The following is a 14,786-nucleotide window of genomic DNA, read 5'->3' as shown; positions in this document are numbered from 1 at the left end:
CCCCTCCCCCCCTGTTCCCCTCCCCTTCCCCCTTCCCTCCCCTCCCCCGCCCGGCAATGCCGGGTACTTCTGCTCGTTGGTACATAATTAATAGACGTACTGTAATCATGTTCTAATTGTACATAATTAATAGATGTACCGTACTCATGTTCTAATGGTACATAATTAATAGACTTACTGTACTCATTTTCTAATGGTACATAATTAATAGATGGACTGTACTCATGTTCTAATTGTACATAATTAATAGACGTACTGTACTCATGTTCCAATGGTACATATTTAATAGATGTACTGTACTCATATTCTCATGATACATAATTGATTGATGTACTGTACTCATGTTATAATGGTGCATAATTAATAGACGTTCCGTACTCATGTTCTCATGGTACATAATTAATATATGTACTGTACTCATGTTCTATATTGTACATAATTAATAGACGTACTGTACTCATGTTCTAATTGTACATGATTAATAGACGTACTGTACTCTTTATAATTGTACATAATTAATAGATGTACTCGCATCCCATTATTACCATGTACAATTTTCGTCATTATTGCGATCAATGTCATTATTAACATTATCATTGTTATTATTCTTATTTTCAATATTGTCATTATTATTACCATTATCATTATGTACCATTGTAATTATCATTATGTAGTACAGTCAACCCTCGTTAATCCGAACCCGTTTAAATCCGGAGATCTCGCTGTCCGACCAAAACATCCAGAACTGATTTCCGCCATTCATTTTATCCCTCTAATCCGCAAAATCGTTTATCCGACAATCTCGCTTGACTGTGTGTACCATTATCATTATTATGTGTCATCATTATGTATCTGTATCATTAACAATCATTATGTATCTGTATCATTATCAATTTTATCATTATGTATTTGTATCATGTATAATTATGTATCACGAGTAGAAAATCCCATAAAAATGATGGGTTGGAACAGTTTATTTGATGGTATAGCCTTGTGAGTGTGCCATAGTCTGAAGCCTTGGCCTTACTAATTATTGGGTCCTGCGGGTCTTTTGGGTCCTCTGGCTAATTTTGGGTATTTTGGGTCCTCGGCATCTTTTTGGTCTTTTGGTTGGGTTTTTATGGTCTACCCATAAATACACATGCACACAGTTACCAGTCTTTGCCATAAAGGCCTGTAGCTGTTTCAAAGTTGCAATTGGCCTCTTGGTGGCCTCTCTGATCAGTCTCCTCCTTGCTTGGTCATCCAGTTTGGAGGGACGACCTGATCTAGGCAGGGTCTTGGTCGTACCATATGCCTTCGACTCCTTAATGATTGTTTTGACTGCGCTCCAAGGGATATTCAAGGCCTTTGAAATATTTTTATACCCATCCCCTGATCTGTGCCTTTCCATAACTTTATTCCGAAGGTCTTCTGAAAGCTCCTTGGTGCTCATGGTTGAGTCTTTGCTGTGAAATGCACTACCCAACAGAGGAAAAGTACAGGAACAGGTGACTTTATTCTGAAATAATCAGAATCGGTGCAATTTAACACAGGTGGAGGGAGGCCAATTAACTTGGTGTGTGATTTTGAAGGTTTTACATTGGTTACACCTCAGATAACTTACAATTGTTATTATAAGGGGGTGGACGCTTATCCAACCAAGATATTCTGGTTTTGTATTTTTAATTAATCTTCTGAAATTTGTACAATTTCTTTTTTCACTTGGAAGTTGTGGGTTACGATGTGTAAATAAAGGTGAAAAAGTCTGATCCTATGCAATTTAATTCCAGGTTATAAGGCAACAAAAGGTGAAAATTTTGAAAGGGGGTGTAGACTTTCTATCGGCACTGTATATATGTATGTCAAAAACAATTGCTCCTTTATATATAGATTATCATTATGTATTATTATCATGTATCATTCTTATTATGTATTATGTGTCATTATACCCCATTATTATGTATCATCACTATCATTATGTATAATTATCATTATGTACCATTATTATCATTATGTATCATTATCATTAGAATTATAATTACGTTCCAATGTTCCATTGTTGTTATCGTTATCATTATGTACTATTATTGCTATCTTTGTCATCATGTACCATTATTTTTATCATTATCATTATGTACCATTCTTGTTTTGTGTAATTAACGACATACTCATGTTCTGTGGTGATAAACAAACAGACAGACAAATGGACCCAAATATAATATCCTCTCCACTGGCGGGGGTAATAAACTTTACCAAACACAATCGGTTGTTTACCAAACTACCGTATTGTCACATTGAAATACGATTTAGCCCCCCCTTCCCTAACCTCCTCATCTGCAAGTCCCATCCCAACCCCAAATCCTCACCCTCCCCCTTCCCTCTCCCCCACCAAAGCCTCAACCACCGTTTCCCATCTCTGTCATCATCTGTTGGACGGAATTGACTGAATAGTTTGTGGTTATATTATTTACTACATCCGGTACATGTTTGAACCAGCAACTCTGAGCCTATACACCGCCCGTGTGTGCAACCGAGCCACAAAATGCACAACTCAAAATTGCACAAATATTGGTATTTGTAAACCTCCACATGCACTGTCCAGACCCAAGAGCTCTTAAATGAGGTATCACTCGGCATTATACGTCCTGTGGTTACCACGTTTACCCCGTTCAGACAAAATCACGCAACTGGCATATTTACATATGTCGTATTAGGTACATAGAACATCGATATATTGTATACATATTGTTACATTTGTGGGGGTAGGGGATGAAATACCATAGTGGAGGCAGGATTGTATAAATTATCATGGACTGCATGTGAGTAGGAAGCCAATCTCGATGTATGCAAGTAGAAAAACTGTGAGCTTTAGGTTGTTTATGTGTTCTTCACATGGGGGGGTGAAGACATGTTAATTAGCTCTAGGGTTTTAGATTAATCTCTCCAGTATGTGATTGCCTCCTGTGATTTCCCCTGTGTTCTTACAATTATAACAAGCGGGCCATAAAAACCCACATCTTTACCATCACAACAACAACAACAATAACAACGAGCGCTCCATTAAACCACAACGACCGGCATAAATGCCGACAGTACCCGAATATTACGATAGACAATAAACCCCGCCTCGAAGGAATCGTAATCGGCAACTAGGCCCCGTCCAGTAGAGGCGGAGAATCAGTGGGTGGTAAAGATGGCCGTGATGCCCCACCCCCGAAGTGCATGATTGGTCAGGGTGATGTCATCAAGAGACTTCGAGAATGGAGGAGGAAGAATCAGTCTCTCGTTCTGGCTATCGTGGCGGATGGACACTTTTGTCTCTCTCTCTGTCTCTCTCCCTCTCTCTTTCTCTTTCTCTCTCTCTCTCTCTCTCTCTGTCTCTCTGTCTCTCTGTCTCTCTGTCTCTCTGTCTCTCTGTCTCTCTGTCTCTCTCCCTCTCTCCCTCTCTCCTTCTCTCCCTCTCTCTCTTTCTCTCTCTCTCTCTCTCTCTCTCTCTCTCTCTCTCTTTCTCTTTCTCTTTCTCTCTGTCTCTCTCTCTCTCCCTCTCTCCCTCTCTCCCTCTCTCTTTTTCTCTCTCTCTCTTTTTCTCTCTCTCTTTCTCTCTCTCTCTCTCTCTCTCTCTCTCTCTCTCTCTCTCTCTCTCTCTCTCTCTCTCTCTCTCTCTCTCTCTCTCGTGCTGGCTTTCGGTGGAGGCGGTCGACTTTTGTCTCTGGCTCTCGGCTGCGGCTGGAGTTTGTGCGCTTTTAGAGGGGAGCTTTGTGGAGCCTTTGTCATGTTGATTAAGGGGTGCTGGCACGATTGACCGGCGCCATTGCTGGGCACTTCGATGTGCGGTCCTCTTGTCGATCGACCCCACCAAAGTACTCGTCGAGACCAGAGTTGAGTGCCGGCATAAAGGGGAGATTTTCTTTTATTTTCTCTTTTCCCTTATCTGCTTTCGTGTCTGTGTGGATAAAAACTCCAAAGCCATCAATTAGCATATTCGTTTTTACTTCACCGTTCATTTTTGGTTCCTTGATTTACTTCATTACATTCCTTACTGTGCATTTTCTTTGTTGTGTCTTGTTTGCATGGTGCTGGGTCCGAGGATAAATCCGTGTGGCTTTCGTCCGTGCAGGTAAGCATTTTGGTCCCGTCCTCCACGCGCCAAAAAGTAACGCCAATTTTAGGCTTGATCACCCCAGAGTAAAGACCGACTGGCTATCCCTCCAAGGCTGGTTTTCATCGGCCACGGACTTGACAATATATTCGATATGGAACTTCACAGATTGATTTAGTCAGATGTGGATATGGTACAGGAATCCATATACCGTAGGCCATATTTTTGCCATGGAATGCATATCGGCCAATTAGCCTTCTCATGTGCATCGTGCTTGTGTGTATGCATCTATTTGCTTGATTTACACGTAGGTATCTCATGTCTTAATTATCACGAACATGTCCTGCAGTAGTTTTGCTACGTACCGATGATGCATTGTGACGGTATCCTGATCTGTATCTTTCCAGAACCTCCTCTGAATCGGCGACGACCACGCAAGGACAGGTAAATATATGAGATGAAATTAAAGGTAACCAATACGAACCGATAGATACGGGGAGCCATGTATAGCAGATCAGCTCACAGTTGCGATGAAGTTCGTTCGGACTCGCGTGATTATATATTTTTCAATGAAACTTTGCATGGTATCCTCTTTCATCGAGAGGAATAACAAGGGCCATGTTTGGATAAAAGAAAATTGAAAAATATATTGAAATCAGATAATTGGCCTTGAGGCCTCGATCTTGTGCAAATACACTGCCTGCGTTTTTTTTTCCCAGGAGGGATCGAGTAATATGTATTGTGAAGATCGTATGTTGAGGTTGAATCGTATGTTGAATAATTTTCTCTCCGAAAAGACCAACTGGACAACCCTCCCATCAACTTTCTGAACAATCCTCACCAATAAGTTCTGTCACTCAAGCTTTTGGTTCCCACTATCTGCCATGATCTTTCCTGGGAAAACCACATTTCCAAGCTTGCCTCCAAAGCCAGTCGCCGACTGGGCATCCTCCGTCGTGCGAAGTCCTTCCTTGGCACACCTGAGCTCCTCACCACATACAAGGCTTTCATCCGCAGCTCAATGGAATACTGCTCTCCCCTCTGGGCCGGTGCTCTTGCCTCACACCTAGCTCGGCTTCACGCTGTTGAAACCAAAGCTTTCAGAATCATTGGAATCTCCCGCGATGAAGCTAACTCCGAGGGCCTTTCACTCACTCACCACAGGCAGGTAGGTGGTCTTTCTGTCTCCTACCGACTCCTCTCCGGCCTAGCTCCCCCAGCTCTATCTGTGCTCTGTCCCTCAAATATTCTTACAGGTTGCACAAGATCTGGCAGCAACCCTCTTATGGTTAAACTGCCAAAATCAAGACTCTCTGCTCACCTTTACTCCTTCATCCCTCTTTACTCCCGCTTCTGGAACAAACTCCCTCACTCTCTTCAATCCCACTCCTCCCTCCAGGTCTTTAAAACAGCTGTTCACCACCATCTCTTATCTTCCTCCATCCAAAACCTAGATCTCTTCTACCCCCGTTAATTCACCCCAAATCCACCTTTTTTTTTTGGAAATACCGACTTTTTTCTTTCCTGGAAGTTCCAGCAGTGTCCATGTGTTTTATACTTACCCACACAACCCTCCCCCCCCCTCCGCCTTCCCATGACTCCTCCCCCCAAGCCATCTCCCTCCCACTGATCTCCTGATGTCCCTGTTCTCTGGTGTTGTACTTGTATGCTTCCCTCTCTCTCCCCATCTTGTCGCCCGCTCCCTTTTTTGTATGTTTTGTGTGTCCGTTTGTTGTTTTTTTTCTGATTGATGTTAGCTCTTACCTCGATCTTGTATACAATTTTTTTTTCAAATACAGTGATTTGTTGTCAACAATACCAATATAATTATAATGGTTATTTACACGTGCACCTGTTATCAAAAGTGTTGCTTTTCACAGGTTTATTATAACACCTCTGCGTTCAGGTCTTGTGTGAAGTCAGGTCAGGTATGTTACTTCCACTGCTTGGGATTTTCCCCACGAGTGATCCAGTAACATGTTTTGTGATTGTCATGCAGGAAATATTTAAATACATATTTCATTGAATTTCTCCGGGAAACGTCAGCTGTAGTGACTAATAAAGGTATATAACCTGTAATCTGCACGCCCTTCCATCAATCAGCATTTGGTGGGAAAATGCATACTGGGATATGATGCATAAAAGCAGGCAGACAGGTCGGTGTCACACGATGGGGGAATCTGCAAAATTGAGCACCCGCACAGGGAAACAAAGAGAACGCAACTTTACACTAACCTCGTCGGTGCAGAAGAACGGGTTCTGAGTTTTAAAATGGGGCAGGCGGGAGGTGGGCGTGGTTAGGGGCGGAGCTTGTACAAGCGTCCACCGTGTTCACGGAGGCTGCGAGAGTGCGAGGAGTCGGTTAGTCGCTTCGGGGGGGATGTGCGCCGCGCAGCCGGGGTCGCTCACCGTGCAGCCGGGGTCGCTCACCGTGCAGCTGGGGTCTCTCATCGTGCAGGAGTGAGGGCTGAGCTCGGCTATGAGCGGCGGGTGAGGATCTACAGTTTGGAGATCACCGGCGAGTGGATATATTAACTCAGGACGAGGCTCGGTGGTCTCACCTTTGGGACATGGAGACCTATTACAGCGAGGTAAGTCCGAGTCGGTGCTGCGCGATTTTTTTTCATTCCGCATGATTTGCCATTTAAACTTGGCGCGCTCGCGGGAGTGAGTACCTGCGATCGGGAAGGTTTCGGAGGGGAGGAAGGGGGGGTCCGCGCACGACTCACCTCGAATCGTTTCCACCTGCGGACAAGCCGTCGCAGGCTCGACGTCGGTACCGGGACAATGTAAAGGGAGAAGAGTCTGCTATGGACCGTCCGTGTCCGTGCACGGTGTCTCGTCCGTCGTGGGTCCATGTTGTTCCCACGTGCGCGTGTCTGTCCGTGCAGAGACTGTTTGTGCTCGTACTCGTTTAAAGCGCATATTTGTGTATCGACATATTCTCTAGGAATGGCGACACTGTCGTGGACCGTTGTTTGTATTTTGCTAATTAAATGTAAATATTTAAACATTGTTGATTCGTCATTCATGGCCTTGGTTAATAAATTGAACACCACAGGCCTTGCTCACCCCCCACCCCCTGCCTCCTCAATCCACCTTTCCTCTCTTTCTCTCCAGACATACAACTGGGGAGGCAATGGCAAACCACCTAGTGTATTTTTCTTTCCTAGAAACTGCCTGAGCAATACCGATGCCCTGGACATGCACATTGACTCCCTCCTTTTGTCCAGCGTACACCGAACATGAGTGTGCAGGAACTCGTGGAGTGTCCTACTTGCGACTTGCAACCACTCGCTGATTAAAAAAAAACTCGTTTCGGACATTCGGTGAGTGCATCGCCAATCAGTGAGTGTTCCGTGAGTGTCTCGCCGATCAGTGAGTGTTCCGTGAGTGCCTCGCCGATCAGTGAGTGTTCCGTGAGTACCTCGCCAATCAGTGAGTGTCCGTGAGTGTCTCGTCGATCAGTGAGTGTTCCGTGAGTGCCTCGGCGATCAGTGAGTGTTCCGTGAGTTTCTCGCCGATCAGTGAGTGTTCCGTGAGTGCCTCGCCGATCAGTGAGTGTTCCGTGAGTTTCTCGCCGATCAGTGAGTGTTCCGTGAGTGCCTCGCCAATCAGTGAGTGTTCCATAAGTGCCTCGCCAATCAGTGAGTGTTTCGTGAGTGTCTCGCTGATCAGTGAGTGTTCCGTGAGTGCCTCGCCGATCAGTGAGTGTTCCGTGAGTTTCTCGCCGATCAGTGAGTGTTCCGTGAGTGCCTCGCCAATCAGTGAGTGTTCCATGAGTGCCTCGCCAATCAGTGAGTGTTTCGTGAGTATTTCGCTGATCAGTGAGTGTTTCGTGAGTATTTCGCTGATCAGTGAGTGTTTCGTGAGTGCCTCGCCAATCAGTGAGTGTTTCGTGAGTGTTGCTTGAGTATCTCGCCGATCAGTGAGTGTTCCGTGAGTGTCTCACTGATCAGTGAGTGTTCTGTGAGTGCCTCGCCGATCAGTGAGTGTTCCATGAGTGCCTCGCCGATCAGCGAGTGTTCCATGTGTGTCTCGCCGATCAGCGAGTGTTCCATGAGTGTGTCGCCAATCAGCGAGTGTTCCCTGAGTGTTTCGCCAATCAGCAAGTGTTCCATGAGTGTTTTGCCAATCAGTGTGTTCCATGAGTGTCTCGCCAATCAGTGAGTGTTCCGTGAGTGCCTCGCCGATCAGTGAGTGTTCTGTGAGTTTCTCGCCGATCAGTGAGTGTTCCCTGAGTGCCTCACCAATCAGTGAGTGTTCCATGAGTGCCTCGCCAATCAGTGAGTGTTTCGTGAGTATTTCGCTGATCAGTGAGTGTTCCGTGAGTGCCTCGCCAATCATTGAGTGTTTCGTGAGTGTTGCTTGAGTATCTCGCCGATCAGTGAGTGTTCCGTGAGTGTCTCGCTGATCAGTGAGTGTTCTGTGAGTGCCTCGCCGATCAGTGAGTGTTCCATGAGTGCCTCGCCGATCAGCGAGTGTTCCATGTGTGTCTCGCCGATCAGCGAGTGTTCCATGAGTGTCTCGCCAATCAGCGAGTGTTCCCTGAGTGTTTCGCCAATCAGCAAGTGTTCCATGAGTGTTTCGCCAATCAGTGTGTTCCATGAGTGTCTCGCCAATCAGTGAGTGTTCCGTGAGTGCCTCGCCGATCAGCGAGTGTTCCGTGAGTTTCTCGCCGATCAGTGAGTGTTCCCTGAGTGCCTCGCCAATCGGTGAGTGTTCCATGAGTGACTCGCCAATCAGTGAGTTTCGTGAGTGTCTCGCTGATCAGTGAGTGTTCGGTGAGTGCCTCGCCAATCAGTGAGTGTTCCATGAGTGTCTCTCCAATCAGCGAGTGTTCCATGAGTGTCTCGCCAATCAGCGAGTGTTCCATGAGTGTCTCGCCAATCAGCGAGTGTTCCATGAGTGTCTCGCCAATCAGCGAGTGTTCCCTGAGTGTTTCGCCAATCAGCAAGTGTTCCATGAGTGTTTCGCCAATCAGCAAGTGTTCCATGAGTGTTTCGCCAATCAGTGTGTTCCATGAGTGTCTCGCCAATCAGTGAGTGTTCCGTGAGTGCCTCGCCGATCAGTGAGTGTTCCGTGAGTTTCTCGCTGATCAGTGAGTGTTCCCTGAGTGTCTCGCCGATCAGTGAGTGTTCCATGAGTGACTCGCCAATCTTTGAGTGTTTCGTGAGTGTCTCGCCGATCAGTGAGTGTTCCGTGAGTGCCTCGCCAATCAGTGAGTGTTCCATGAGTGTCTCTCCAATCAGCGAGTGTTCCATGAGTGTCTCGCCAATCAGCGAGTGTTCCTTGAGTGTCTCGCCGATCAGCGAGTGTTCCATGAGTGTCTCGCCAATCAGCGAGTGTTCCATGAGTGTTTCGCCAATCAGCAAGTGTTCCATGAGTGTTTCGCCAATCAGTGTGTTCCATGAGTGTCTCGCCGATCAGTGAGTGTTCCTTGAGTGCCTCGCTGATCAGTGAGTGTTCCGTGAGTGCCTCGCTGATCAGTGAGTGTTTCGTGAGTGCCTCGCCGATCAGTGAGTGTTCCTTGAGTTTCTCGCCGATCAGTGAGTGTTCCATGAGTTTCTCGCCGATCAGCGAGTGTTCCATGAGTGTCTCTCCAATCAGCGAGTGTTCCATGAGTGTCTCGCCAATCAGCGAGTGTTCCATGAGTGTCTCGCCAATCAGCGAGTGTTCCATGAGTGTCTCGCCAATCAGCGAGTGTTCCATGAGTGTCTCGCCAATCAGCGAGTGTTCCATGAGTGTCTCGCCAATCAGCGAGTGTTCCATGAGTGTTTCGCCAATCAGTGAGTTCCATGAGTGTCTCGCCAATCAGTGAGTGTTCCGTGAGTGCCTCGCCGATCAGTTAGTGCGTTATCGTTCCCATAACTTTTTGAACGTCCCACATAGACAACAATTGCCTGCACGTCGTAACTGGGCTGGGATAATAAAGTGACGACCTTGCATCTCAGAGGAGGTACCACCCTGGTGTGGGCATGGGCCTTCTGACGTGACGTGGACCCTTTAAAAAAAAAATCTTTTTTCTTTCTCGGAGTGCTGACGCTTGTGGTATTCTCTCGCGCTCACAAAAGCTCCTTCCTTTGTTTTACCATCTGCACACGGGGCCCCTTTGCCTGCCCTCGCAAACAGGAGCAGCTGAGGGAAGTCGGTGCCTCCAAGCTGGGCCCGTGAGGTCGGGGTGTTGCCCTCGTTAAACATGACTTCCCTTCAGGATGTACGCAAAGGACTTGAGCCGTTAGCGCTCATGTCACTTCCTCAGGAAGGTTCTTCGTCCCGCTGGAAAGTCCACTCGTTCTCTTTCCTTGTACAATGCTTACTATGTCGTGCCTAACAATCGTTGGTCTTTTACCTGAACACCGACATGGTAAAGGTGTACCGAGACCAAAGTGGAAGAACCGCAGGACAATGTCGAGGAGACATCCGAGACCTTAAAGATCGAAAACGCCATTTTGAGGATGGAATGGATTTTCATTCGTGAACAGACTGTCTGGCTGAAGGTGTCGTGGGAAATTCAATTTGAAACGTGTTCGGTATACTGAACTAAAGGAGTCCAAGCCATTGGTGCTGCCTTAGTAGTTAGGCAGGAAAAATACACTGCGTGGTTTCCCATTGCCTTCCCAGTGGTATCCAGGCAAGGAATTTAGAACTTGGCGGGAGTACTGGTGGCATCTCGACTATTCTTAATTTTTTTTTGTTGTTGTTTACAAGATCGAGGCTCGTGTAAGAGCTAACGTTAATGACAACAAAAACGGACACATAAGACATAATTAAGGGAGCGAGAGACAAGATGGGGAGAGAGGGAGACGCACAAAAGTACAACATTTGAGACCAGGGACATCGGGAGATCTGTGGGAGGGAGATGGCTTGGGGGGAGGAGGTGTGGGAAGTGGGGTGAGAGAGGTATAAAACACATGGACACTGCTGGGTCTTCCAGGAAAGAAGTCGGTATTTCAAAAAAGTGTATCTGGGGTGAATTAGCGGGGGTAGAAAAGATCAAGGTTTTGGATGGGGGAAGATAAGAGATGGTGGTGAACAGCTGTTTTATAGACCTGGAGGGAGGAGTGGGATTGAAGGGAGTGAGGGAGTTTGTTCCAGAGACGGGAGAAAAGAGGAATGAAAGAGTGAAGGTGAGCAGAGAGTCTTGATTTTGGCAGTTTTACCAGAAGAGGGTTGCTGGCAGATCTTGTGTGACCTGAAGGAGTATTTGAGGGACAGAGCACAGACAGGGCTGGGGGGGGGGGGGGGGGGGGGGGTGGCAGGCCAGAGAGGAGTCGGTAGAAGACATTGAAAGACCCAGTGGAATATTTTACACCATCTTCATCAAACCAACTTGTTTTAAGTGTACGGGAGGATGCCCGTCTCCCTCATCTCGTGTTGATTGGCTCGTGGTTTACTCACAACGTTCGCCAATTGTGGGTTGGTTGGCTGGAGTGTCGGGGCAGGAATTTTGTAATTTGTTCAGGGTGCGGGTGATAACTCGCTTAGTCTACACGAACGACACCGTGGGATCTTTAACATCCACCAATGTGTGATCATCTCGCACCTTTCCCCACCTTCCTGCACCGGTGATATAAATCGGACGTGAAGGGAAAAATGGCATCTTCTGATGAAGTTTCCTTGCATTTCGTTGTACAGTTTCTCCTAGAATGCACACGCTCATTTGGGTTCCTCGAGAAACCATCAAGTGTCCGTTTGTATCGATGCTTGATACCTTCGCGGTGACACTATCTTTTCCCTGGAATCCATTTGGCCATTTCCACACTGTCCATTTGGACATTGAATCCATGCGAGCACGCGAAGTAGTGTTAGTTATTGTTTTTCCCTCAGCAGTGATTTGGCCAGTTTAACGCAACACAATAGCCTACTCCTTTCATAAAGATGTCATGGAACGTATAAAAAATAAATAAACATCTGCAACCAAAATACAGACCAGACAGCCGGCTTTATTTTCCCCATCCGACGGATTAAGAGCTCCGAGATGCAGCACTCCCTGTTGTCGTTTGGTGAGCTCGCCACCAAAAGCTAAAACCAAACACCAGCTAAAAGTCTCAGCTAAAATCTCTTTTTCTGAAATACCGACTTCTTTCCTAGAAGTCCTAGCTGTGTCCGTGTGTTTTTTTATATTGTTTTTTTTTTACTCCATGTGTTTTTTACCTCCCCCACCCCCATCCCCACCCCCACCCCTCTTCCCACGCCATCTCCGCCCAAGCCGGCAAGCCCTCTCCGTCCCACAGATCTCCCGATGTCCCTGCTCTCAAATGTTCTACTTGTGTGCTTCCCCCTCTTCCCATCTCGTCTCCCGCTCCCTTTATTTTGTCTTATGTGTCGGTTTTTTTTTTTGTCATTAATGTTAGCTTTTCCACGAGCCTCGACCTCATGTATATATATGTATATATATATATATATATACATATATATATATATATATATATATATATATATTATATATATATATATATATATATAATATATATATATATATATATATATATATATATATATATATATATATATATATATATATATATTAAAAAGCTGATATTAATACCAATGCCATCTTGTGCTGCCTGGTCAAATAATTTATTTTCTGGTCAGTGCTGACGCTTCATCCATTCTCCGAGACTCCTCTGTGTTGGGCATTCGTGGCATTCCCCACACCTGGCTCACAGTCTTTAACATTGTCATTCTTGCTCTTCTCGTTTGCCCGCCATGGAAGCTGGTGTCTCCCAGAAGTGTTCCATCATCGATTCTTTTCTTCATTTTGAAAAAATATCTCGCTCCTTCACTGGAAAGACCACGTGCCGTTTTTTTCCGACTATTTCGCTTAAAGCCGATGACTGCATCCCTCTCTGTGATCTCGAAGATCGTATAGCTCGTGTGACTCCTCAAATGTAGCATTTAATCCAGATAAATGTCGGTGTTCTTCCGGTATCATGTTGCTTCAAAAGGTACGCCATCCTTCGGAGAAGGTCAACCAGATGTTGCTAACATCCACGTCAATTATATCCAAGGAGGATATAAAATGAAGAACTGGTCTTGCTGGTATGAAGGTCTTGCTATTTTGCTCCGACGAAGGGTTAAAGTCCGAAACGTCAACTTCTTCCTTCCCCCAGTGGTGAGCAAACCTCAATCGACATCCTGCTTATTCAATCCATAATTCTACCCTAACTGGATAGATTAGCAATGTCGCTCCAGAATGGTCGCCATACTAATTGCCTTTTCCTCTGTAGTCGAGAGCAGGTGCATTCCCTTGAGCGGACACCACTTGTCTTGGGCCGATGACATTTTCAGGATTACCTTGAAAGCGAGCCGGTGACGGTCATGCCTCTCATGTCCAAGTCTGCCCCTGGCACCGTTCATCCGCTCGCTGAATACAGAGAATTAATGGCAAGTGCGATGGAGTCTTTCACTTTGCTGTTGACCGTAGCTGCTGCACCCAGATATGGTCACTAGATCCAGTGGAAGCTGAAGTGGTGATCATCATTGGTGTTACTTATAAAATCAGGAGTCTAAGGCACAATGCTTGCTCTTTCAATTGTTCACCTCCGCTCTCTTGTCCCTTTATCCGCTTGTCTCATACAATTGTCCTTCTTTGTCTCCATTAACGTGATGGTCTCTCTTGTCTTTGAAAGAGTCATTTAACGTGCGTGCTTGTGTGTACATCCCATTATATGCTCATACATATATTTAACATCAGTTAGTTATAGGAAGAGTATGTATGTTAACCTTACTCAGCAGCTGTATAGCTTCTTATGAGCTCCCATTTCTCGACTGAACCAATATTTACCCCGCGCGCACGAACCGAGAATCGGCCTTAAGCAATTGGTTCACTTTGTCTGTCTATAGACGTCAGTTTATGATCGAAGAACAACTTGATTTCAATCGAGTGTTGTATTTAGAACACGAATCGGAACGTGAATTGGAAAAAGAACCTGTCTTTTTCGCCATACTAATTCGCCATACTAAACGCCGAGTACTCCTGCTTTGTACTTGGGGTACAAATACAAAAAACCACATAGCAGTGGTTTGGATCTGAATTTGTCCCGATTGTGCATGCGCAGAGAGGAGGGAGATCGACTATATAAGAGAGCTGTTGGTCTATCTGTCTGTCTGTCTGTCTGGGTCGCCATTTTACTCAGAGATGGCTGAACGGATCTTCTTCAGACTTTCAGATGTTCATCAGTGAGTGCCTGGGAGTGCTTTAGGCAAAAAACAAACAAACAAGAAAAACCTTTTTTTTTTTGTTGTTTTTTTTTTTTTTTGAGTTAAAAAAAAAAACTCTAGTGCCGAAGCCTTTATGATAGTTATATACAAGTACACATTCGCATAAATAAATACAAAACAATCACCAAACATTTAAACACAAATAAATCAAACAATTCCAGAAGTGTACGAAGTTGGGAGTAAGGCTTCTTCTTCTTCCTGATCGGCATAACACTTAACTCAGAAACGTGATGAACGGCACATTCAGCAGCATAATATATTCAACGTAAAGGTGTAATTATGATTTTCCATTTGTGGTGGATTCTGATTTGGATGTCATTGCTGTTACATTATATTTTCTCTCATTTCAAATATGTTAATGTTTCGTTTTCGCTTGAGCAACACCGGGTACTTCAGTTATAAACGCTTATATACTTTACTTGGGGTACAAATACAAATACAACTTTGTCTGGGGGGTGACATAGGCTATGTGGCCGCA

The 14,786-nt window shown here is 45.4% G+C and overlaps 1 protein-coding gene across 1 annotated transcript in view; it reads left to right on the top strand.

Annotated features, from left to right (window-relative positions):
• The first annotated feature begins 6,425 nt into the window (after positions 1–6,425).
• LOC137431031 (unconventional myosin-X) overlaps positions 6,426–14,786 on the top strand; it is a 202,085-nt gene continuing 193,724 nt past the window's right edge. The window contains 1 exon segment of the mRNA XM_078781337.1: positions 6,426–6,672. Coding sequence (XP_078637463.1) covers positions 6,652–6,672 — 21 coding nt within the window. The 5' untranslated portion in view covers positions 6,426–6,651.

Source organism: Myxine glutinosa, chromosome 7 (genome assembly GCF_964187855.1).
Source record: "Myxine glutinosa chromosome 7, kmMyxGlut1.1, whole genome shotgun sequence".
NCBI lineage: Eukaryota > Metazoa > Chordata > Myxini > Myxiniformes > Myxinidae > Myxine > Myxine glutinosa.
Note: the sequence above shows the minus strand (reverse complement) of the source record. Positions and strands in the feature narration are given on the sequence as shown.